This window comes from Anguilla rostrata, unplaced genomic scaffold, assembly GCF_018555375.3.
Source record: "Anguilla rostrata isolate EN2019 unplaced genomic scaffold, ASM1855537v3 scaf0961, whole genome shotgun sequence".
Taxonomy (NCBI): Eukaryota; Metazoa; Chordata; class Actinopteri; order Anguilliformes; family Anguillidae; genus Anguilla; species Anguilla rostrata.
Window position 1 is genome coordinate 71860 of NW_026986323.1, and position 26919 is coordinate 98778.

The 26919-nt window shown below is 41.9% G+C and overlaps 2 protein-coding genes across 2 annotated transcripts in view; both read right to left on the minus strand.

Annotated features, from left to right (window-relative positions):
• Positions 1-13139, minus strand: part of LOC135246900 (basement membrane-specific heparan sulfate proteoglycan core protein-like) — an 81909-nt gene extending 68770 nt beyond the window's left edge. Inside the window, exons 1-6 of the mRNA XM_064320170.1 lie at positions 12136-13139; positions 10854-11144; positions 9573-9863; positions 8292-8582; positions 7014-7301; positions 6120-6395 (exon numbers count right to left, since the gene is read on the minus strand). Of these exons, the coding sequence (XP_064176240.1) occupies positions 6120-6395; positions 7014-7301; positions 8292-8582; positions 9573-9863; positions 10854-11144; positions 12136-12295 (1597 nt within the window). The 5' untranslated portion in view covers positions 12296-13139. The remainder of the gene's footprint in view (positions 1-6119; positions 6396-7013; positions 7302-8291; positions 8583-9572; positions 9864-10853; positions 11145-12135) is intronic.
• LOC135246898 (uncharacterized) lies at positions 19-22570 on the minus strand. Its single transcript, XM_064320164.1, has 11 exons — positions 21927-22570; positions 21301-21427; positions 21073-21185; positions 20835-20924; positions 20656-20728; positions 1913-2073; positions 1240-1384; positions 1026-1103; positions 863-896; positions 600-802; positions 19-135 (listed from the first exon to the last, which is right to left on the minus strand). The coding sequence occupies exons 6-11, from the start codon at positions 2005-2007 to the stop codon at positions 19-21; spliced, it is 672 nt and encodes a 223-aa protein (XP_064176234.1). The 5' UTR covers positions 2008-2073; positions 20656-20728; positions 20835-20924; positions 21073-21185; positions 21301-21427; positions 21927-22570.
• Between the last annotated feature and the right edge of the window lie 4349 nt (positions 22571-26919).

Consider the following 26919-nt stretch of genomic DNA (forward strand, 5'->3'; position numbering starts at 1 on the left):
TATGTAATTTTCCTCTTCTTATTTCTTCTCTTCTTCCACTTCCTCTGGATCTCTCTGATGTCTTCTTCTCATGCTGCTGAGCCTCCTGTTCCTCTCCTCCTCCATGCTGTCAGTCGTCTGCAGGAGCTGTGTGGTCTGAGTGTGGTCAGCCCCTGTTCCTATTGCTTAACATGTGACGTCCACCATGACACTGACCAATGAGCTCCTGAAGCTCACAGCCATGCTGCACAAACATCTCTAAACATCTCCTTTCCCATCTGTGTCCATGTGTGAGCAGTACTGTTCACATACCATTGTTTTACTTTTAAATGGCTGACAACACTGCAATGTCTCCAACCACCAGGGTGTGTGCTCCTGACACTGAAGGCTGCACTGATGCTCAGTTGAGATTACACAGATCCCACAGTATTTCCTGTGACCTCATTTCCTCATTTAATAAACACTAATTTCACTCCTTGTTGCCATGTACAGTGAACCTCAAAACGTTAATTATGATATTTTGATTGTATATGTAGAATGTATTAATATACTATAGAGATTTCAGGTCTGTTAAACCGAAATGTAAACCATTAACAGTAAAGGCTTTGATTGTGTTGTACAGGTGTGGGGTTCATATGCTGCCATGGTGTGGGTGTGGTCTTAACACAGGAGGCCAGTGGAGTGAATGCCTCCTTAAGGGTCTCTAAACAGCACAAACAATCATCTAATAATCTAGAGGCCTTCTTCATGTGGTGCTCCAGATATTTCTCCAGACATGGCCATCCTTCTCTCTCTGGCTCAAGGACATCGCTTGCTGCTTTTGCTTTGAATATGAGGGAAAAGAGGGGTAATTAATGTTCTGTCATGATACCAATTAACTTACCAAGTTTCTCCTGTTTGTTCTGAAGAACTGCAACCTGGAGAAAGACAAGTGACAGACAGAAAAAGATCTGACAGGTGAGGCAAGTATTCATTGCCAGAACACACACACAAACACACACACATTAACACCGATCTTCCTGCCGACCTCCATTTCAGCCTCTCACCTCACGCTCCTCGATTTGACGCTGCAGCTCAGACACCAGTTTTAGTGAGTCCCTGTACTTGATCTCATAGTCACATATCTGCAATGGAATAGGAGAACATGGAGATTAAAGGTGTTCCTAAGACCCACACATATGGATGCAATCCTATAACAGGAGACAGACCCGACTGTAGAGAGGGTAGAGTGGAGCATTGGTACTCGCTGGATGTGCTCACCTGGGTCTGGTGCAGCCGCTCAGTCTTGAACAGCTTAAGGAGCAGAGCCTGGATCTCCTTCTTCACACGCTGCTCGTGCTCGCTCCTCTCCTCCATCACTCTTTCCAGCTTTGCTCTCCAGTCCTGCTCAAGCTGGCCCAGCTTCCTGCAGCACGAAGCACACCAGCTTCAGTCTTACTCTGTGCTGGAGCCAGCAGTAACTTGTGTGCTTTTTATAAACCGGTTCACAGCACATGGAGGTGTGCACCATGTGACACTCATCTATCCTGTACAGGATTCCAGCACGTTAAAAAATAATCAAAAGCTTCATCATTCAAGTACAATTTAAGCTTTCTGTTAAGTGTCTGTCCATTGTTAACTCAGATTCAGTTACTTCTAAAATTAGCATCAATATTATTACCTTTTCTCTCCAATGACTGTTACTTGGAATAAGACACAAGCCCCGAAATGGGTGGAGTTATTATGAGTTATTAACAGTTGATACAATTGATCCAGTCAAAGTGGTCTGCTATGGAGACCAAACTTGATAGATTCATATCAATGTCAATGACTAAAAGAACACGGTAGTCCCACCTATAATGGAGTTCATGAAGCCTCACTCTCCCATTGCCATGGTTACCTTATTTAGATGTCATATCTGGTTTTCCTTGACAGAGTCTTGCTCGGTACTCACTGCTGAAGAGCCATCTCTTTCTCTTGAAATGTCTTCTTAAATTCCTTCTGCTCCAGATCGGCACTTTTTATTCTGTTCTCTCTCTTCTTCAACATCAAGTCAAGTGCATCTCTCTCTTAACACATTTTCATGCATCTCCTTTGCAGCTCTCTGACACTTGCCTTTATGAAATATAAAATGGTGTAAATACACATTTCTAATATAAGCTGTTGTACAAACAGCAGTGCACTACTTCAGCCAAAGATTCCATTAAAGCTTCACATTTTGAAAGTAACTGAAATTAATCACACTCATCTACAGTATGACAGGATCAAGCAGTATTCATACAATTTTGCAGAGGGAGGATGGGAGGGGCTTCTGCTGTCCTGACTGCAGTGGGAAGATGGGTACGGTTTCTGCAGTCCTGACAGCAGTCAGAAGCTCATTCCACCACCAGGGGTCAGAAAAGACTGGAGATGTGACCTGGAAGATAGAGTATGAGAGGAGATAACAGAAACAAGAGACTTGGTAAAGAGAGAGAAGAGGAGATGAAGCAGAAAGAGAGATGGAGGGAGGGGTACTGAGTTGGGAATGGGGGAGGGTTGTCTGGGAAGAGGATTGACTAATGTGCCTGAAGACTCCATCTTGAAGGATCTGTAAAAATCAGCAACCTTCCTGTAAAGAAGCGGCAAGTTGGGATACATATGGCCCCCACCCAGCGAGGAAGATGATGAGGAGGCAAAGAAGAGCCCAAGGATCACAGTTTGAATTTTTTTTTTTTTGAGATCCCCAAGTCTCATATTCAACCATACAATCACACCGTCATACCAACAGGCTCTTTGGAAATGCTGCACAAACAAAGGCCTTAGTGAGAGCAATTGTGTAAATCAATTGTCTGGTTTGACCAAAATTGAGCCTTTTGGTCATGAACAGAAACTTGGCAAAGTAAGAGTCAACTGCCTCTGAAATCATACTGTAACCACACTATTTCTGCAACTTTAAGTCTCAGAAACCCTAAACTTTATTATGTAACTCTGTTTGAATGCTAAATGATGTATGGAATATTATTTACAGAAATATTATTCACAAATTGATCATGTTGGCTGAGGTGTAATTTGCAATAGAAATTTGCATCACTCTCGCATGCCCAGCTGAACTACGCTGACCTGAAGAAAGCTGCGTAAGTTACACATTTAACTGTGACACTGAGAAGCTCTCAGAGAGGCTGCCATCCCCTCTGAAATCGCAGAGTATCCTAACCCAAACACAGCTGCAGGAAGCTGCAACGGTTACCAAGTGCCTCTGCATTTTAGTGCCATGCTCCTCTCTCCTCTGCTCGAGATACAGACGGAGCTGCAGGTTGGAGACACTCACGTGGTTTCTGTACTCTGATCACGTGCTCATGAGGGGAAGCTAATGAGCCGCAGCGTCCGCTATATTGGTACTTAAATTTTTTTTAGAGGAGGTAATCAGAGAAGTATGACATGCTTGTGTATTTATAACCATTCTGCAGCTTTACCCCTGTGTGTGGCAGGAAAATAACAGTGTGTGCATATGCCAGAGCGCATGTATGATGCAGCACTTTCTTCCTCTGGAGAAATGTGGAAGTCCGTATGTTTGTGTTTATATTCAGGTAAACAGCTAGGTGTCCATTCCATGTCAGGGAGCTTATAAAAAATAAAGGTTATCTCTATAAGTTATTATTTAAGTGTGTTATATCAACGTTTATTGTGTTGTATACATTTTATTGATTCCTATTAGAAATGTTTCATAACATGCATTATGCATCCTGAGGTCTCCTGTACGCGAGCGTTATACATCAGCCCTGAACCAGGAGTGATCACTGTCCATTGAGCGCCACGCGTCAACAGAACCTTAGGGCCCCTTTAAAACTATATGATCCTTATGTAGGCATTTGAACGGATACTGCTTTAAAGCAACATTGGTTCAGAAAAGACTGCAAATGTGATGAACTTCCAAAGACACTGCTATTATGTTAGCATGAGCGATAGCACAGTATAATGAGTCGAACAGGTCTTGTAACCCAAAGGTCACAGGTTTGATTCCCGTGTAGGACACAGCCGTTGTACCCTTGAGCAAGGTACCTAGCCTGCATTGTTTCAGTATAGGTCCAGCTGTATAAATGGATCCAATGTAGTTGCAATGTAAAAGTTGTGTAAGTCGCTCTGGATCACAGTGTCTATTAAATGCCGGTAATTTAAGTCACTTGTAGTCTACTTCCTTAAAAATGCTTGCCAAGCCAACAGCCTATCCCTTCATTGCCCTGGCCAATTGATGCTGAACAATTATTTAAGATCAAATTAAATTCAGCTATTCTCATTTTTTATTTATGATGGCCTATTTATTTTTCATATGTGATTACTCTTAGTTATCATCGAAAACTTCATCATGCAAGGACAGAAATACCGCAACTAATAACATTTTTAATGACCTGTAATGTAATGTAATGATAATGGTAATACGCTATTACAAGCAATATCAAAATTACAATGTAGTCAAAATAATATGGTGGAATCAGCATAATATAGCATCAAGAGAGACAAATGCCAGCTTTGGCATACTTATTTATTAATATTTATTTGTCACAATTCATCACCACGAAGAATGAACACAAGAAAGTTATGACTGGTAACATTGTTATTACAGTAGTAGTATTAACAGTAATTATATAAAAATAATATAATAAAAACAATCGAGCCCTCAGCATCTCTGTCCACATTCAGCTCACCATTCCTGTTCGGTTTCTTCTTCTCACACTTGGATTAGATTGTGTAGTTCACACTTAATCGAAGTGTGAACTGCACACTTTGAAGTCCATTTAATTTAAAACTAATACAAGCAGACACATGAAATGCATGTTGAACAAGTTGCAGAGTCTCAGCTGTTTAGGCTGTATGTAAGCCTGTGGCGAGTTTACTACATAATATATAGAGTTCAGCGTAGAACCTGAAACAAACACACAGCAATCAAAGCTGACTAACTTAGACAAAGATCACAAGTGCAGCTCTGGTGAATCAGAACCTCAGATATATTACACAGATCCTGCACTCTAAAGGCACGACTGCTTCATTCCCAAAACTCACTGAGTGTCCCCATAACTGCACCCCCAATCTGGATTTCCCCTCCTGCAAGCTGAGAAACATATCATTGAAAAATAATCCTGAGCTCTCAAACGTTCTTCATTCCACATGAGCACACTGATCCAGCTTCTGTGTGAAGGTTTTATAAGTCAACTTCCACATTATCTTCAGTGTACTTGACAGCTGCTTCATTAGGCGACCCTGCACATCAATAAACACGTATAAACACAACAGAGGGAGAGAACTGAGAGTGAGAATGAACAGTGTTGCAGCCTGAAACCTAAAACACACGTTGTTTTTAGATGTGTTCCCCTGTAAAATGACATCACCTGGTTTCCTGCACCATTTCACACACAGTATAATGGAGGCCAGCAGCAGAGGAGCAGCTCCCAGACCGAAGACCAGTCTACCTGTGGAGAGACACAGAGATGAGGGATATGTGGAGGATATAAACCTGTGCATATACAAGAATATATGGCGTGACAGGGTGGCAATCGGAACCCATGAAGTGGTTTATATCTCTTATACTATGGCTACAACTAAAATAGATGGAAAAAATTTAAATAGATGGCACCAGTGTTTCTCTTTTCATATGTATGCAGATTAGTCTCACTATCAGCCATCAAAAATATTAGAAAAAAGAAAAGACATTAAACAATGAAAAACAAAGTTCATGTTGCATTTAGGAAGTTGTCATGATGCATTTAGGAACTGGTATAGTGGGAAGACAGTGAGCTGTATCATATATTCTCATACACATAACTACGATACGTTAATATCTTCAAGCTTAATAAATGCTACACCCCTGACCACACAAATGTGAAATGTGTTGAAAATGAGATATTTTCTGGATAAAAAAACGCTCTCTATCCGCACATTTAAACTTAGCGATTGATTTTTTTTTAACAACGTGGTGTTAAGTTTCCTTTCATTTCAGGATTTCTAAGTCAACAAATTGAAAGTTTTCGTGTAGTGATTTGAAACCAATCGGAATTAAATATTTGTCCAAGCCATAGTATAAATTGTTATACTGTTTGTTGCTCCTATGTATGGTAACTGAATAGAAAGCAATGCAAATATATTAAGTATAAAGTTTTATATATAATTTGAAAGCCTACCTGAGACACCTGCAACAGTCAGAGTGATGGAATCGCTGCGCTGTGATGTCACATTTCTCCCCTCCAGCCTCCCCTCACACCAGTACTGCCCATGGTCAGATCCAGCAGCCCCAGTGATGTTCACACTGTACTCTTTAGTGAGAGATGTGGCTGTCTGGTTATGGTCTCTGTACCAGAAATGTGTCCAGTTGCTGTAGGAGTCCACCTCACACCGCAGGGTGACGGTCTCTCCATTGTACAGTGGGCGCCATTTTGACTTCACGATCAGAGTGGCCTTAGGCAGGGCTGTGGAAAGGAGACAGACTGGGTCACAGTTTCTTCTGTCAGAATTTATAGATGACTGAGGAGGAAACAGTTGTGCATAAATTGCAAGGAAAAATAACTAAAAATATAAATTTTCTTTGACTCTATAGGTGGTCCTGCACAATATTCCATAAATATTAAAATTTTAAGCATTTCACCCAAAATAAATTTTGTATGTGAAATAATAAACCAAATATTTTTATTATCTATAGTGTGAGCATAAGTTGAGTTTAATTGAAATTATGATAATTATACAAAGTCTCCAGCAGTGCTGAATTCATAAGAATGCCAATAACATAATGGTGTGGAATGTTTTTGTGACACACATTAGGCCCCATAATAACTGAACATCATTTGAGTGCCGGAGCATACTTAAGCATTGTATCTGACCATGTGCATCCCTTTATGACTACAGTCTACCTGTATTCAAGTGGATACTTCCAGCAGGTAATGCGTCTTTTCACAAAGCACATGTCTCCTCTAGCTGGTTCCACAAACAAGATGATGACTTAATTTTATTCCAATGACATGCACAGTCCCCAGATCTGAATCCAATTGAGCACGTGACAGATCCAAATTGAAAGCATACCTGAGACTCACCTACAGTCAGAGTGATGGAGTCGCTGTGCTGTGATGTCACATTTCTCCCCTCCAGCCTCCCCTCACAACAGTACTGCCCCTGGTCAGATCCAGCAGCACCAGGGATGGTGAGTCTGTTACCAGTTACACTGTGACCAGGAGTCTGAGACACAGCCATCTGGGCCTGGTCTTTGTACCAGGAATATGTCCAGTTGCTGTAGGAGTCCACCTCACACCTCAGGGTGACGGTCTCTCCATTGTACAGTGGGGGCCATTTTGGCTCTACAGTCAGAGTGGCTTTAGGCAGGGCTGTGGAAAGGAGACAGACTGGGTCACAGTTTCTTCTGTCAGAATGTAGAAGTGACTGAGGAGGATACAGTTGTGTATAAAATGCAAGGGAAAAAGAACCATGGCAGAAAGATTAATTATCTTTGAATCAATAGGTGGTCCTGCGCAATATTTCATAACATATAAATATTTGAAGCATTACTTCAAAAGTAAATTATATATGTGAAATCATTCACAGAATATTTTTATTCTCTATAATGTGAGTATAAATTGAATATCATTGAAATTAGGATAATTATACAAAGCCTTTAGCACTGCTGAATTCATAAGAATCCCAATAACATGTTTGAAATTTATAGAGAGTGGTGCAATAAACAATGAAATCCAGTGAGTAGCAGTTCTATGGGTGAAAACACCTTATTAATGAGAGCGTCAGAGAAGAATGGGCAGACTCATTCAAGCTAGCAGGAAGGCCACAAATGGTCAAAATACAGCTATTTACAACAGTGCTGCGCAGAAGGACATCTCTGAGCACACAACCCAAAACTAAACAATGAAAAAATGGATAAATGTCTGGTCTGATGAATCTCAATTTCTGCTACGACACATATGTAGATGTTAGGGTCAGAATTTGAGAAAACAGGATGAATCCATACTGCATAAAATCCCATCCTGCTTTGTGTCAGCAGTAACGGCTGGTAGTGGTAGTGTAATGGTGTGTTTTTGTGACACACATTAAGCCCCTTAATACCAACTGACCATCAGTTGAGTGCCAGAACATACTTAAGCATTGTAGTGGACCATGTGCATCCCATTAGGACCACAGTCTACCTTATATCAAGTTGATACTTCCAGCAGGTAATGCGCCATGTCACAAAGCACACGACACCTGCAGCTGGTTCCACAAACAAGATGGCGACTTCATTTTACTCCAATGACCTGCACAGTCCCCAGATCTGAATCCAATAGAGCATGTGACATATCCAAATTGAAAGCGTATCTGAGACTCACCTGCAACAGTCAGATTGATGGAGTCGCTGCGCTGTGATGTCACATTTCTCTCCTCCAGCCTCCCCTCACACCAGTACTGCCCCTGGTCAGACCCAGCAGAACCAGGGATGGTGAGTCTGTTACCAGTTACACTGTGACCAGCAGTCTGAGACACAGCCATCTGGGCCTGGTCTTTGTACCAAGAATATGTCCAGTTGCTGTCGGAGTCCACCTCACACCTCAGGGTGACGGTCTCTCCATTGTACAGTGGGCGCCATTTTGGCTCTACAGTCAGAGTGGCTTTAGGCAGGGCTGTGGAAAGGAGACAGACTGGGTCACAGTTTCTTCTGTCAGAATGTAGAAGTGACTGAGGAGGAAACAGTTGTGTATAAAATGCAAGGGAAAAAGAACCATGGCAGAAAGATTAATTATCTTTGAATCAATAGGTGGTCCTGCGCAATATTTCATAACATATAAATATTTGAACCATTACTTCAAAAGTAAATTATATATGTGAAATCATTCACAGAATATTTTTATTCTCCATAGTGTGAGTATAAGTTGAATATCATTGAAATTAGGATAATTATACAAAGCCTTTAGGACTGCTGAGTTCATTAAATCCCAATAATGTGTCTGAAATTTACAGAGAGTGGTGCAATAAACAATGAAATCCAGTGAGTAGCAGTTCTATGGGTGAAAATACCTTTTTAATGAGAGCGTCGGAGTAGAATGGGCAGACTCATTCAAGCTAGCAGAAAGGCCTCAAATGGTAAAAAAACAGCTATTTACAACAATGCTGTGCAGAGGGACATCTCTGAATAAACAACCCAAAACTAAACAATTGAAGAATGGATAAATTTCTGGTCTGACGAATCTCAATTTCTGCTACGACATATTCGTAGATGGTAGGGTCAGAATTTGGCAAAACAGGATGAATCCATACTGCATAAAAATCCCATCCTGCTTTGTGTCAGCAGTAACGGCTGGTAGTGGTAGTGTAATGGTGTGTTTTTGTGACACACATTAAGCCCTTTAATACCAACTGACCATCAGTTGAGTGCCAGAACATACTTAAGCATTGTAGCGGACCATGTGCATCCCTTTAGGACCACAGTCTACCTTTTATCAAGTTGATACTTGCAGCAGGTAATGTGCCTTGTCACAAAGCACACGTCACCTGCAGCTGGTTCCACAAACAAAACGGCGACTTCATTTTACTCCAATGACCTGCACAGTCCCCAGATCTGAATCCAATAGAGCATGAGACATATCCAAATTGAAAGCGTACCTGAGACTCACCTGCAACAGTCAGATTGATGGAGTCGCTGCGCTGTGATGTCACTTTTCTCCCCTCCAGCCTCCCCTCACACCAGTACTGCCCCTGGTCAGACCCAGCAGCACCAGGGATGGTGAGTCTGTTACCAGTTACACTGTGACCAGCAGTCTGAGACACAGCCATCTGGGCCTGGTCTTTGTACCAAGAATATGTCCAGCTGCTGTAGGAGTCCACCTCACACCTCAGGGTGACGGTCTCTCCATTGTACAGTGGGCGCCATTTTGGCTCTACAGTCAGAGTGGCTTTAGGCAGGGCTGTGGAAAGGAGACAGACTGGGTCACAGTTTCTTCTGTCAGAATGTAGAAGTGACTGAGGAGGAAACAGTTGTGTACAAAATGCAAGGGAAAAAGAACCATGGCAGAAATATTAATTATCTTTGAATCAATAGGTGGTCCTGTGCAATATTTCATAAAATATAAATAATTGAAGCTTAACTTCAAAAGTAAATTATATATGTGAAATCATTCACAGAATATTTTTATTCTCCATAGTGTGAGTATAAGTTGAATATCATTGAAATTAGGATAATTATACACAGCCTTTAGCACTGCTGAATTCATTAAAATCCCAATAACGTGTCTGAAATTTACAGAGAGTGGTGCAATAAACAATGAAATCCAGCAAGTGGCAGTTCTGTGGGTGAAAACACCTTATTAATGAGAGCGTCGGAGAAGAATGGGCAGACTCATTCAAGCTAGCAGAAAGGCCACAAATGGTCAAAAAACATCTATTTACAACAGTGATGCGGAAAAGGACATCTCTGAATACACAGCCCTAAACTAAACAATTGATGAATGGATAAATGTCTGATCTGATGAATCTCAATTTCTGCTACGACACATATGTAGATGGTAGGGTCAGAATTTGACAAAACAGGATGAATCCATAGTGCATAAAATCCCATCCTGCTTTGTGTCAGCAGTAACGGCTGGTAGTGGTAGTGTAATGGTGTCTTTTTGTGACACACATTAAGCCCGTTAATACCAACTGAACATCAGGTGAGTGCCAGAATATAATTAAGCATTGCAGCAGACCATATGCATCCCTTTAGGACCACAGTCTACCTTTTATCAAGTTGATATTTCCAGCAGGTAATGTGCCATGTCACAAAGCACACGTCACCTGCAGCTGCTTCCACAAACAAGACGGCGACTTCATTTTACTCCAATGACCTGCACAGTCCCCAGATCTGAATCCAATAGAGCATGTGACATATCCAAATTGAAAGCATACTTGAGACTCACCTGCAACAGTCAGAGTGATGGAGTCGCTGTGCTGTGATGTCACTTTTCTCTCCTCCAGCCTCCCCTCACACCAGTACTGGCCCTGGTCAGACCCAGCAGAACCAGGGATGGTGAGTCTGTTACCAGTTACACTGTGACCAGCAGTCTGAGGCACAGCCATCTGGGCCTGGTCTTTGTACCAAGAATATGTCCAGCTGCTGTCGGAGTCCACCTCACACCTCAGGGTGACGGTCTCTCCATTGTACAGTGGGTGCCATTTTGGCTCTACAGTCAGAGTGGCTTTAGGCGGGGCTGTGGAAAGGAGACAGACTGGGTCACAGTTTCTTCTGTCAGAATGTAGAAGTGACTGAGGAGGAAACAGTTTTGTATATAATGCAAGGGGAAAAGAGCCATTGCAGGAAGATTAATTATCTTTGAATCAATAGGTGGTCCTGCGCAATATTTCATAAAATATAAATATTTGAAGCATAACTTCAAAAGAAAATTATATATGTGAAATCATTCACAGAATATTTTTATTCTATATAGCGTGAGTATAAGTTGAATATCATTGAAATTAGGATAATTATACAAAGCCTTTAGCACTGCTGAATTCATAAGAATCCCAATAGCATGTCTGAAATTTACAGAGAGTGGTGCAATATACAATGAAATTCAGTGAGTAGCAGTTTTATGGGTGAAAACACCTTATTATTGAGAGCGTCTGAGTAGAATGGGCAGACTCATTCAAGCTAGCAGAAAGGCCAGAAATTGTCAAAATACAGCTATTTACAACAGTGCTGCACAGAAGGACATCTCTGAATACACAACCCAAAACTAAACAATTAAAGAATGGATAAATGTCTGGTCTGACGAATCTCAATTTCTGCTACCACACATATGTAGATGGTAGGATCAGCATTTGACAAAACAGGATGAATCCATACTGCATAAAAATCCCATCCTGCTTTGTGTCAGCAGTAACGGCTGGTAGTGGTAGTGTAATGGTGTGTTTTTGTGACACACATTAAGCCCCTTAATACCAACTGAGCATCAGTTGAGTGCCAGAACATATTTAAGCATTGTAGCGGACCATGTGCATCCCTTTAGGACCACAGTGTACCTTTTATCAAGTTGATACATCCAGCAGGTAATGTGTCATGTCACAAAGCACACGACACCTGCTGCTGGTTCCACAAACAAGACGGCGACTTCATTTTACTCCAATGACCTGCACAGTCCCCAGATCTGAATCCAATAGAGCATGTGACATATCCAAATTGAAAGCTTACTTGAGACTCACCTGCAACAGTCAGATTGATGGAGTCGCTGCGCTGTGATGTCACTTTTCTCCCCTCCAGCCTCCCCTCACACCAGTACTGCCCCTGGTCAGACCCAGCAGCACCAGGGATGGTGAGTCTGTTACCAGTTACACTGTGACCAGCAGTCTGAGACAAAGCCATCTGGGCCTGGTCTTTGTACCAGGAATATATCCAGTTGCTGTAGGAGTCCACCTCACAACTCAGGGTGACGGTCTCTCCATTGTACAGTGGGCGCCATTTTGGCTCTACAGTCAGAGTGGCTTTAGGCAGTGCTGTAGAAACAGACAGACTGGGTCACAGTTCTGTTGTCATGCCAGTATTTTCATGACTATGGAAAAAACAAATCACCCTAAATGAAGGACAAAAACCAGGGCAGCTGCATTCCTATTTTAAATGATATTAAGAGAAGATATTCAAAAATCAGAAAAATGAAAAAGCTCTAAACCTGATCGTAATGGTACAAGAATTAAACTAAGGAACAGGATCCCAGAATCATCACAGCAGTTGGACCCAGTGCATTATGGGAATGTACCAATTTTGCACAATGAATAATGCCTGTCAACACTCACCTGATACCTGTATGTGGGTGGGGTTACTGTACTCTGTGTTCCAATCAGCACTCACCTGATACCTGTATGTGGGTGGGGTATCTATACTCCCGGGGTATCTATGTGTTCCCAACTGGGTCTCCCCCCTGTGTGTGTAAGAGGAGCAGCACTGAGGGTGTACAAGCCTTTAGATGTTCTGGAAATATGGGCTATGTCATGTGATCCAGTTCCATTTAACCAGTAATATTCCCAGCCAGGTGAAGTCACTGTAACCTTACAAGAGAGACTGACATGTTCTCTTGCATATAACTGCCTGTGTGGAGAGACAGTCAGGACAGGCGGGGGTATCTCTATAACAGAGAGAACAGACTGAATCTCTCCCCTGGGTTCCTAATAATGGCATCATCAAATAGGCAGTGCATACTGGCCTTAATCTGCGATACAGTAGAACATGGTTCGTTTATCCATGTACTGTGAAAGCATGTGACTATCTCAGAACGGGTGTGGGCGAGGCTGTGAAGACGGACAGACTGTGTCACAGCTCTAACCGCTCATTACATTACTACATTACAGGCATTCGCAGATGCTCCTACCCAGAGCAATTTATACAACTTCTACATACAACATTGCTAGTGGAGTGTAGACATGACTACAGAGGGACAGGCATGCTCTGATTGGGGTTGAAACAAAGAGCTAAAGCAGTAGGTTCTCTCATTGTCATAACAGATAGAAAAGGCTACATTCCATGGATTAAAACATACAGAAGCTCAAATATTAACAATACAAACAGTGTGACAGTCAGAAACTCAACTCAATTTGTGGTATATCCAGCGCATTTAAGTGAAAATATGTTAATTTTATATTTGCCTGTAATAAATGAACTGTTACGGGAAGCACAATGTGCACTGGGGAAGATTGAATAAATGTGTTAAATATGGTCTCTCTGTGGGATGAGTGAGACCACCAGTGTTCAGCTGCTGACCAGTTTTGACTCACCTGACACGTTCAGTCTGACAGTATCACTCCTGGATTCAGCCTCACAGCAGTATTCACCACTGTGTGATTCAGTAACAGGTGCGATGGTGTAGATGTTATCCTGGGATCTGTGCTTTAGCGTCCAACTATCTGATTCATATCTGTTCCAAAAGAATCCATGATGTTTGAAGGGCTGTCCCAAACACGTGAGAGTGACGGTCTCTCCAGTGAAGAACAGGGACCGGTTAGGCTGCAGAGTCAGTACAGCCTTTGTGCTCCCTGTACAAACAGTGCATGCACTACGTCAGTACATGTGTTTAAATACTCATGACATGTTTATAGTGTCCTGATTAATGCCTCAGCTTCATTAGTTTCGAACAGTAAAGAACTGCTTCTGGTTGTGATCTCTGTATCACCCCCTACTGTAGGACATGCCTCGAGTCTCACAGAATAATATTTCTACATTACCGTCCACATATGCAGTCAAATTAATCACATCATAATGCTGTGAGACAGTCTTATTGTGAAGCATGACATTCTGTTATCAATCATAAGTTTCACTAAACTGTCTGAATAAGGTTTTTCTCTGATAGATTATCAGGAAACAGAAGGTTGGGTTTGTTTTAAAATCTAGTAACACTCACCCAGTCTTGTAATTAGACTCAGCACTGTAAAAAAAAAAAAAAAGACAGGAATCATTTACATCATCATCGAAATGGCCAAAGAAATGGAATAAGTGCAAGAAAAATACAAAACCATAAATATGTTCCAAATAAAGCCTAAACTCAGGTCCACCAGTCAGTGTTTGAGTTGGGCAATGATCAGTTTGAATGGAGCGTACATCTGTTTGTGTGAACATATTTGAAGCCTTTACATGTTCTGTGCAAAAATACACTGAAAGTTCTGGTTAAAAAGCCAGTTACATATCACCACTGTTATATTTTTAAGTACAATTGTTTTACCTTTTATCATGCAATTTTTTGTTTTATTATTTTATTTGTAGCACAATATTCTACATTGTTACCTTTTGCGATTATTTATATTTTTTATTTTACTGCTAGAGTGTATTGATGGACACCAACCTTTTTATTCTAATTGCAAATTGCTGCTTGTACATATTTTTTGTAAATTTTCCCACTTTCCCACATGCCAAGGGACTACTGAAGAAATTTAGTTATCAAGCTAATTCTGGGGTAGTTACTGACTGTACAATGTCTCTTTCAAATAACAAATAAATAACATTGTATTTCTTCTTTCACAAAATAATTGTTAGTGATCATTCAAGGTATGTTATCTACTGAAGCAAAAGCATACTTCTTCACTCATACTTTTCTTTTTTCCCATAACCCAGATCATTCCAATGCAGCCCAAACGCTGTAGAGCATTTTAGTATTAGTGAGGTCAAATTATACTTATTTATTTAAGCATAACTTAACAAATGTGTTGTTGTGGTTTATTTATATCAATCAAAGGTAAATTTCACCACAAAAACATACTTATCTGTTAAAAACCTTTACATTAAAAAACTGATTCGGCAGTACTCACAGATCAATGTGACCCCTCTGTTTGCCTGCATGATTCAAGAGGAAGGTTAGTGCTTCAACATCAGTGATCAAAAGAGAGCTAAAAAAGAAACCCCTGGGCTATTATACATACTGTACAGCACCTCTAATGCATTCTTTTCTTATCTGCTTGTGTGAACAGCAAGTTGCGAAAAAATTCTCACAGAAGCTCTCACACTTCTACTTCATCACTGCTTTACCTTCCGCTTTTCTGTAACTAAAATCAACTAAATTTAAATATATATCTACAGAATATCACTCTTACATTTCCTCTATACTGACAAATAGCCACCAACAACAGAAGCCAGAAAACCCACAGGCACTCACAGTGCCAAACAGAGAATAAACCATCCAAATTTGTATGTGAGTTGTATAGGCTACAGACAACTCTAAGTACCTGTATGAGTTGTACTGCAGTTGATGACAGATTAATCCTGTGAAGAGTTGTGAAGGAGAACCCTAAATCTACAGTCAGTGATGTCACCAGCAGTCTCCAGAGGGCAGGGGTAAAAATATAGCTAACCCCCAAATGCAGAAGACTCTGAGAGCAGAATTATAGAGGCTAAACAGCAAACTGCAAAACCTCACATCAACATCAAGAATCAAAAGGCCAGATTAGAATTTGCCAAAAAATACAAAGACAAGCCTGAAGAGTTTTGAAGCAGTTATATGAACAGATAAGACAAAAAAATAAAAAAATAAAAACCAAAGCAATGGAAAGCTGAAAGTGTGGAGGAAAGAACTTCTGCTTGTTAATTGTAATCTTTTTTTTTTTACTTTTACACAGCCGAAAATACGGGGACTCAACACAAAGACAGCAGTTTCTGTGAAATGGTAACACACATACCATGATATTAAAAGTTGACTGTACTTTTGTCTCATATTCATATCCAAATACCGTAAGCACAGAGCAAAAATAACCAATTTCCCACTACCATTACAACACTTTTGGGGGGCTCTGTTTGTGAGAGCAAAAATAAGGAAGTAGGTCCTGCACAGCAAACCAGCTTCATGTTTTCTTCTCTTCTTTTTTATAAACTAAAGAAAAAGTGCAGAACTTCACTCGTTATCACAGGGAATCAGAGAGACTTTAGGGCAGCACCTTGCTTAAATGCACTGGTCCTCTGTGAAATGAAACACTGCATGGTCTAAAAAACCTGACTGTGCCAGAGCTGACTGTGAATGTTGGTCCCGCAGGGCAGCTCACAATTGGCTAGAGTGAAGCCCTGGGTGTATGTGATTGGCTACTGTGCTGTCCAGAGGCTGTAGTGTGGTCCACAGAAAGGTGGCATCAGTTTGTGAGGAGTACCGTCCCATCACAACATAGCAGCTCCTCTGATTGGTCAGACTCAATAGTCAAGCAGCAGGCTGGTTGCATTCATTTGAAAAGATGGGGATGCTTGTCTGTGCACTAAAAAACATACACAAGATTGAGGTGCTAGTCTGTGTGCTTACAAACTTACACAGGATGGGGTGCTTGTCTGTGCTCCTTTAAACTTACAGTGCATGTCCCTCTGACATTTACTTGAAAATAGTAAAATCATTTGGCCAGCAGGAGGGGCCTTTGAGCAATAAAATAATACATTGAGTTAAAAAAAAAATAAATAAATAAATACTTCATTAATTTGGCTCCTGCCTAATGTTTAAGGTACGCTCTACTATACAAAATGTTCTACCATCCGGCACCACGGATTCCCTGATGGTGATGGAGAGTAGAGGTTCTAGTATAATGACCTCTGCAAAAACAATGCCCAACAATGCCCAGTCAAAGCCCAACATCTGGCCACCATGCTCCATCAGCTCAGAGAGTCTAACTGGCTCCACCCTTCTTGTATATGCGGACTTCATGGCTGCTTGGCCACAGAATCATTTGTGTTCTGTCTGTTTCCTCCAGGCTTGGGAGTTGATTGGCTGCAGCAGAAGAGCTGTGTTAGGTCATAGCTAAGGACCACTATGTGGGATACTGAAGAGAAAATAGATAGAGGGGGCGGAGTTACTGCACTCTGAGCTCTGAATAAACTAAAGACTTCTCATGAAACTGCTGCACTTCCTGTTCCAACTTCCCACAGCGCCTCCAGCCTGGTCCGCAGTTTTGCCAACGCCGCTGTACACTCTGGCTTCCAGGCTATGGCTTCTCCCCTGTCTGCTGGCAGATAAGCCCCTCGTCCTGGTTACAAGCACAACCAATCAAAACACAGACACCACACAGAGGTGCTGTACCAAAGGCTAAAAGTATCTCGAGTCACAACACAGACCATGGCTACCAAGAATAAACCAAAATAAAATTAACTGGCACACAATGAATCTCCACCCCGTCCCACCCCCCCTGGGGAAATCTCTTTCTGCTCACCGGTCCTACATGCCCCTTTAATTTTATAGCCATTCTTCTCCACTAATTCTCTCAATGAACACCAGAGATCTCCCACCTCTCTGGCAGTCTGCAAATGATTCTGTTCTGCCATCAGCATTCCACATGTGCGCCCAACCCCCATTACTCCCGTAGTTCCGGCCCAATAAATTTAGGAAACAGCGCTACTCCTGATGTACAGACACTCGTTTATTTCGTGGCATTTCTGTTGACCTGCTGAAAGGCAGAACCGGTGAACAGAAGTCTGGTTATGTCCCAGAGAAAGACATTTCCCCACATTCACTGAAATGGGATTTTAGTGGGAGTTTACTGACACCTAGTGGTGAGAATATGCAAGCCTTTCACAACCCAGACACGCGCCTGAAAGCATCTACCATTGCCAGACATAATGGATATGAATGTTGCTACAACTACCCCAATCTCACTTCACACTCTGTTGCACCAATATCCAATTACCTATGTTCTCAATCCATTTTCAACATTAAAAAATCATCAAACAGTCAAGTGAGAACTAAATTCTCTTTTGTTGTGACAGCTTTGGGAATTAATGTATGTGGGGAAGTGAAAGTGTTGTGTAACCTCTCAGATGTAGGAGATCTGCTGGTGCTCAGATGTTTGTAGTACCTGACCCTGCAGGTGAGAGAATCACCTGTGGCCAGTGACCATTCCACCCCTGTCTGTGTTAATGTGTGACTTTTGCCTTGTGACTACACCCTCTTACAAGACAGAAACAAAAGGTATGAGAGCAAGGGGAGGCCACTAAATAAACAAATGAACAACACTGATTAATAAACTTAACTTAGACAATAACTTCATATCAACCTCTCTTTGGTTTAATGTTTAAGTCTCTATACCGGAGTGAGATATCCTGCAGGGGGTTAATGCTCATGCTGTACTCACCTGTGACCAGGCGAGGTCAGCAGAGGCCATGTTTCACGGTCAGCCAAAACAGCAAATTAAAAAAATGGGCAAGATCAAGTCTGAGCCTCCCAATACACAGCAAGTAAAGTAAATGACTGAAACAGTGATGATAAAATGGTTCATACTAGCCTGGTATCAACAATTAAAGACGGACTAAATAGGAATCTGTTAAAGCAAATAATCATAGAGTTTGTACAGATTATTGCCTGAGGTATTAAATAAGATTAAAAAATTAACAGCCCATGTTTATTAAAATGCGGTGCAGAAGACCGAGGTTATCCATCCAGCCCTCCAGGTAGTGACATAACAGGGGTTGTGACCAGGAGAGGTTCAGCTCTGGAGATAAATGCGGTGTGAATATTCCCTTTCCTCTGACATTATGCTTAAATAACCAAATCTTCCTGCTGTTTTTCTCATCTGTGTCACTCCCTGCCTATTCCCTTCCTCCTTTATTATGTTCATTTCCTCTTCTTATTTCTTCTCTTCTTTCACTTCCCTCTGGATCTTCTCTGATGTTTCTTTCTCATGCTGCTAAAGCCTCCTGTTCCTCTCCTCCTCTAGGCTGTCAGTCATCTGCAGGAGCTGTGTGATCTGATTGTGGTCAGCCCTGTTCTTATTGCTTAACATGTGACGTCCGCCATGACACTGACCAATGAGCACCTGAAGCTCACGGCCATGCTGCACAAAAGTCTCTAAACATCTCCTTTCCCATCTGTGTGACCAATAACTGTTCTCACATACCATTGTTTTACTTTTAATAAACACTGAATTTAACTCGCTTTGGTGCCATGTAAAATGAACCTCCAAAAGCGTAATATTATTTGATTTATTTTATTTTTAATAGCGGATCTTCCTGCCGACCTCCATTTCAGCCTCTCACCTCACGCTCCTCGATTTGACGCTGCAGCTCAGACACCAGTTTTAGTGAGTCCCTGTACTTGACCTCATAGTCACATATCTGCAATGGAATAGGAGAACATGGAGATTAAAGGTGTTCCTAAGACCCACACATAGGTATGCAATCCTATAACAGGAGACAGACCTGACTGTAGAGAGGGTAGAGTGGAGCATTGGTACTCGCTGGATGTGCTCACCTGGGTCTGGTGCAGCTGCTCAGTCTTGAACAGCTTAAGGAGCAGAGCCTGGATCTCCTTCTTCACACACTGCTCCTGCTCGCTCCTCTCCTCCATCACTCTTTCCAGCTTCGCTCTCCAGTCCTGCTCAAGCTGCCCCAGCTTCCTGCAGCACGAAGCACACCAGCTTCAGTCTTACACTGTGCTGGAGCCAGCAGTAACTTGTGTGCTTTTTATAAACCGGTTCACAGCACATGGAGGTGTGCACCATGTGACACTCATCTATCCTGTACAGGATTCCAGCACGTTAAAAAATAATCAAAAGCTTCATCATTCAAATACAATTTAAGCTTTCTGTTAAGTGTCTGTCCATTGTTAACTCAGATTCAGTTACTTCTAAAATTAGCATCAATATTATTCCCTTTTCTCTCCAATGACTGTTACTTGGAATAAGACACAAGCCCCGAAATGGGTGGAGTTATTATGAGTTATTAACAGTTGATACAATTGATCCAGTCAAAGTGGTCTGCTATGGAGACCAAACTTGATAGATTGGTTCATATCAATGTCAATGATTAACAGCACACGGTAGTCCCACCTATAATGGAGTTCATGAAGCCTCACTCTCCCATTGCCATGGTTACCTTATTTAGATGTCATATTTGGTCTCCCTTAACACAGTCTTGCTTGGTACTCACTGCTGTAGAGCCATCTCTTCCTCTTGAAATGTCTTCTGAAATTCCTCCTGCTCCAGATCGGCACTTTTTATTCTGTTCTCTCTCTTCTCCAGCATCAAGTCAAGTGCATCTCTCTCTTCACACATATTCATGCATCTTCTTTGCAACTCTCTGATACTTGCCTTTATGAAATATCAAATAGTGTAAATACACATTTCTAATATAAGCTGTTGCACAAACAGCAGTGCAATACTTCAGCCATAGATTCCATTAAAGCTTCACATTCTGAAAGTAACTGAAATTATTCACACTCATCTACAGTACATGATAGTATCGAGCAGTATTCATACAATTCATTACTAATTTCTGTTTCTCACCTTCAGGTTCCAGTTATTACGATGGGAGGAAGAAAGCATTCTTCTGATTCTTCTAATTTTTTCTTTAGTGTCTCTAATCAAAAATGGACAAACACATGGATTATGACAAATACAAGCCCTCCTGATGCAAATACTTTACATGTGGATAAAATTCATCAGAAGACCAAAATCATGAGCACATTCAAAGCCGGTGTCATGGACATGACCATCCTTGCTGTCTGATGGAACACAGAGTCTGGCTGACATTTCTGTGGCAAAATGTTGATGATCTGAATGGGGAAAAAAACAGTGTTAAAGGTCAAAGGTCACTGGAGTTGTTCATTTGCTGGTGTTTCTGATCACATGCAGTCCTATCTTACACGAGAATTCCTGAACACACAACAATAAATAGCACAGTGTAAAAAGTAAAGTTGTTACCGTTTCTGAATATGCTTGAATGTGCAGCTCAGCTTGAAGGAGTATGCTGGTGATGAACTTCAGTGAGGAGACACTGTCCTTCATCTCATTTATTTTATTGAAAGAAGCCTCTCCTAAATCCAAAGAATATGAGGATCATTTTAGGGATTTCAACATAATTGCATGACAGGATGTTCTCCTCACCCCTGAAGAATGGCCATCTTAAAAGCAATAGCAGGAAGGAGGTACCTGTCGATGGGCGGTCTGATGCAAGACAGATATCCAGCAACGGGCCAATGTCCATCTGCATTTTGGGTGTTTCTATAGGAAGTAACGCAATGCTTTTCCTGGTGCTTTCACTAGCAGAATCCATTTCCTGAAGAAACAATAAACAGATACTTATGAATGAATGAACGGCAGGTTGTGTAAATATACATAATTGAACTTCATTCAGTAATTCAGAAGCAGGTCCAGCCTCCAGGATTGGGGTCTCCACCCATTAAAATATCAGAACAAAATGGGTGGAGACCCCAATCCTGGCGGCTGGACCTGCTTCTGAATTACTGAATGAAGTTCAGTTATGTACACACATTTTAACTGTAGTCATTCATGAGCTCGTGAATAGATGTGACTATTCATGAGCTAAAGACTGTCCCTGGCTAACTCAATTAAACATTTTCCAATACTTTCATTTTTTAAGTAAACCGAAAGATGTATTTTCAGCAGACTCGTTATGATGTGCAAACTTATGCAATTTGACTTTACACTTTAAATATATTTTCTTTAAAATTCCCAGAGAACTGCAGGAGTTTCCAAATGTTACAGAATAATCATATTCATATATGTGCTTGACACAGGTGTGTAGTGTAGCTTACACTTCCTATCTGTAAGATGTTCTGGTCTATCAGGAACTGGCCATCCGGTTGGCCATACTGCAATGAGGCTGTCCTGGGGAATGGAAGCACTGGGAAAAAAGCAGAATCACAAAAAAATACAAAACCAAATCACAGTGCAGAGACAAAATCACTCTCCAAATTACACTGCAGAGACAAGATCACACTCCCCAAATCACATTGCAGAGACAAGATCACAAGCACAAAATAACATTGCAGAGAGAAGATCACACTCCCCAAATCACAGTGCACAGACAAGATCACTCTCCAAATCACACTACAGAGATAAGATCACACTCCCCAAATCACACTACTGAGACAAGATCACACTCTCCAGATCACACTGCAAAGCAAAATCTGCATACAACATACAACACTTCATACAACACCACACTCCCCAAATCACACAGCAGAGATAAGATCACAAGCACACAATAACATTGCAGAGACAAGATCACACTCCCCAAATCCCATTGCAGAGACAAGATCACACTTCCCAAATCACATTGCAGAGACAAGATCACACTCCCCAAATCACAGTGCAGAGATTGGAGGTTCTGTATCAACTATACAACAAATGTATAAAATGAACTACTGTAAAACTATTGTTGTATCTTATTCAATACATTTATATGAAAAACAGACCATGTGAGATTGATGATGAAATGTTTTTTTTTTTGGGTTTCAAAAATGGGCAGGGTTTCAGCTGTCCTGAATGCAGTGGGAAGATGGGCAGGGCTGCTGCTGTCCTGACTGCAGTGGGAAGATGGGCAAGGCTTCTGCTGTCCTGACTGCAGTGGGAAGATGGGCAGGGTTTCTGCTGTCCTGACTGCAGTGGGAAGCTCATTCCACCAGGGGTCAGAAAAGATTGGAGATGTGACCTGGAAGATAGAGTATGAGAGGAGATAACAGAAACAAGAGACTTGGTAAAGAGAGAGAGAGGAGAGGATGCAGAGAGGGAGATGGGGGATGGGTACTGAGTTGGGAATGGGGGAGGTTGTCTGGGAAGAGGATTGACTAATGTGCTTGAAGACTCCATCTTGAAGGATTTGTAAATATCAGCAACCTTCCTGTTAAAGAAGCGGCAAAGTTGGGATACATATGGCCCCCCACCCAGCGAGGAAGATGATGATGGAGGCAAAGAAGACCCGAAGGTCACAGTTTGAATTTAGTTGCTTTTTGAGATCACCAAGTCTCATATTCAACCATACAATCACACCGTCATACCAACAGGCTCTTTGGAAATGCTGCACAAACAAAGGCCTTAGTGAGAGCAATTGTGTAAATCAATTGTCTGGTTTGACCAAAATTGAGCCTTTTGGTCATGAACAGAAACTTGGCAAAGTAAGAGTCAACTGCCTCTGAAATCATACTGTAACCACACTCTTTCTGCAACGTTTAAGGTCTCAGAAAACCCTAAAGTTTATTATGTAACTCTGTTTGAATGCTAAATGAGGTATGGAGTATTATTTACATAAATATTATTCACAAATTGATCATGTTGGCTGAGGTGAAATTTGCAATAGAAATTTGCATCACTCTAGCATGCCCAGCTGAACTACGCTGGCCTGAAGAAAGCTGTGAAAGTTACACATTTAACTGTGACACTGAGAAGCTCTCAGAGCAGCTGCCATCCCCTCTGAAATCACAGAGTATCCTAACCCAGACAGAGTTGCAGGAAGCTGCAACGGTTACCATGTGCGTCTGCATTTAGTGCGTGCTCCTCTGTCCTCTGCTCGAGATATAGTCGGAGCTGCAGGTTGGAGACGCTCGCGTGGTTTCTGTACTCTGATCACATGCTCATGAAGGGAAGCTAACGAGCCGCAGCATCCGCTATATTGGTACTTTAATTTTTTTTTTTAGAGGAGGTAATCAGAGAAGTATGACATCCCTGTGTATGTTATAACCATTCTGCAGCTTTCCCCCTGTGTGTGGCAGGAAAATAACAGTGTGTGCATATGCCATTGTGCATGTGTGATGCAGCACTTTCTTCCTCTGGAGAAATGTGAAAGTCCGTATGTTTGTGTTTATAGTCAGGTAAACAGCTAGGTGTCCATTCCATGTCAGGGAGCTTATAAAAAACAAGGTTATCTCAATAAGTTATTATTTAAGTGCGTTATATCAACGTTTATTGTGTTGTATACATTTCATTGATTCCTATTAGAAATGTTTCATAACATGCATTATGCATCCTGAGGTCTCCTGTACGCGAGCGTTATACATCAGCCCTGAACCAGGAGTGACCGCTGTCCATTGAGCACCACGCGTCAACAGAACCCTAGGGCACTTTAAAACCTATGATCCTTATGTAGGCATTTGAACGGATACTGCTTTAAAGCAACATCGGTTCAGAAAGTACAGCAAATGTAATGAACTTCCAAGACACTGCTATTATGTTAGCATGAGCGATAGCACAGTATAATGAGTCGAACTGGTCTTGTAACCCAAAGGTCACAGGTTTGATTCCGTGTAGGACACAGCCGTTGTACCCTTGAGCAAGGTACTTAGCCTCCATTGTTTCAGTATAGGTCCAGCTGTATAAATGGATCCAATGTAGTTGCAATGTAAAAGTTGTGTAAGTCGCTCTGGATCACAGTGTCTACTAAATGCCGGTAATTTAAGTCACTTGTAGTCTACTTCCTCAAAATGCTTGCCAACCAACAGCCTATCCCTTCATTGCCCTGGCCAATTGATGCTGAACAATTATTTAAGATCAAATTAATTCAGCTATTCTCATTTTTTATTTATGATGGCCTATTTATTTTTCATATGTGATTACACTTAGTTATCATCAAAAACTTCATCATGCAAGGACAGAAATACGCAACTAATAACATTTTTAATGACCTATTGGGATGTTACATTACACATACGTTTATTTTTTCATTTATTTCATATGTTAAAAAAATAAAGAAGAACAAAAAGAACACACTTTAAGTCCATTTATGAATACTAAAAAGCAGACACATGAAATGCTGTTGAACATGTTGCAGAGTCTCAGCTGTTTAGGCTGTATGTAAGCTTACGGCAATTTTACTACATAATATATAGAGTTCAACGTAGGACCTGAAACAAACACACGCAATCAAAGCTGACTACTTAGACAAAGATCACAAGTGCAGCTCTAGTGAATCAGAACCTCAGATATATTACACAGTAAAGGCACTACTGCTTCATTCCCAAAACTCATGAGTGTCCCCATAACTGCACCCCAATCAGGATTTCCCCTCCTGCAAGCTGAGAAGCATCACTTGAAAAATAATCCTGAGCTCTCAAATGTTCTTCATTTGACATGAGGACACTGATCCAGCTTCTGTGTGAAGGTTTTATAAGTCAACTTCCACATTCTCTTCAGTGTATTTGACAGCTGCTTCATTAGGCGACCCTGACATCAATAAACACGTATAAACACAACAGAGGAGAGAGAACGGTGAGTGAGATTAACAGTTCTGCAGCCTGAAAATCTGAAACACATATTGTTTTTAGATGTGTTCCCCTATAAAATGACATCACCTGGTTTCCTGCACCATTTCAAACTATTCTCCCACCTTCTCTTCCCTCCTCATTCCTCCTCCACCGCCTCCCTCTTCCCTCTCCATAGAATGACTTTCTGGCCGCCTTTGAAGGAAAGGTGGCTACAATCGAACTCCTTCGCCCATCCAGTGAGCCCCCAACCCCGGGACAAACCCACAGCCACACTGACCTCCTTTGAAATGCTAGAGGACTCCGATGTATTACAACTCATCACCTCTCATCGTTGCAACCACCTGTCCACTTGACCCCATCCCATCTAAAGTTCTCCAATCCATTTCCAGCGAGCTCCTTCCCTATCTGTCCTCTATTGTTAATTCCTCTCTCTCCTCTGGTCATGTTCCTCTGTTTTAAGATGGCTCGTGTTACCCCACTTCTCAAAAAACCCACCTCAGACCCCTCCGATGTGACGAATTATCGACCCGTATCGCTTCTACCCTTTCTGTCCAAAACCCTTGACGACCAGTTCTTAAACAATTAACCTCTTTTCTCCGTCAGAACAACCTGCTAGACCCTCACCAGTCTGGCTTCCGATCAGGGCACTCAACAGAGACTGCACTCCTAGCTGTGACGGGGCACTTGCCACTGCAAGAGCCTCACGCCTCTCCTCTGTCCTGATCCTTCTTGACCTGTCTGCAGCTTTTGACACGGTCAACCATAAATACTCCTCTCCACCTTGGCTGGGATGGGAATTGCGGGACTGCCCTGTCTTGGTTCGCTTCCTATCTTGCAGATAGGACCTACCAGGTCACCTGGAAGGGATCTGCCTCTGCTTCTCATCCACTCAGGGATCTGTCTGGGTCCTCTGCTGTTCTCCTTATACACCAGATCTCTTGGTTCAGTCATTAATTCACATGGCTTCTCCTATCATTGTTATGCAGATGACACACAACTCTTCTTTTCTTTCCCCCTCGCCCACAGGTCTATGATAAGATCTCTTCCTGCCTGGCTGACATCTCCCACCTGGATGGCCAGCCACCATCTGAACTCAACCTCAACAAAACTGAGCTGCTCTTCTTCCCGTGCAAGACCTCCTTACTTTTGTAGCTCTCAATCACGGTTGATGGCACCACAGTAACTGCCTCTCACTCTGCCAAGAGCTGGGGTGGTCCTGGATGACCAACTGGACCTCAGGAGCACATCAAGGCAACATCACGGACCTGCAGATTCCTTCTGTACAACATCAGAAGGATTCGACCATACCTGATGACGCACTCCACCCAGCTGCTCGTCCAGGCTACGGTGACTCTCTCGCCTTGATTACTGCAACTCTCTCTTGCAAGCCTGCCAGCTTGTGCCATACAGCCACTACAGATGATTCAGAATGCCGCTGCCGACTCATCTACAACCTCCCAAATTCTCCCGTCACTCCCCTGCTGCATCACTTCACTGGCTACGTCGCCCCCAGGATCCGGTTCAAAGCCCTGACCCTTGCCTACACTGC

Bases quoted from the DNA above. Each gene is read 5' to 3' on its own strand.
- LOC135246898 (XM_064320164.1), bottom strand. From the start codon at position 2,007: ATGTTGAAGAAGAGAGAGAACAGAATAAAAAGTGCCGATCTGGAGCAG. The intron at 1,385-1,912 runs GTGAGTACCGAG...TTCGTGCTGCAG, and splicing joins AAAGAGATGGCTCTTCAGCA to GAAGCTGGGCCAGCTTGAGC. The intron at 136-599 runs GTACAACACAAT...GACCACACTCAG, and splicing joins AGCATATGAACCCCACACCT to ACCACACAGCTCCTGCAGAC.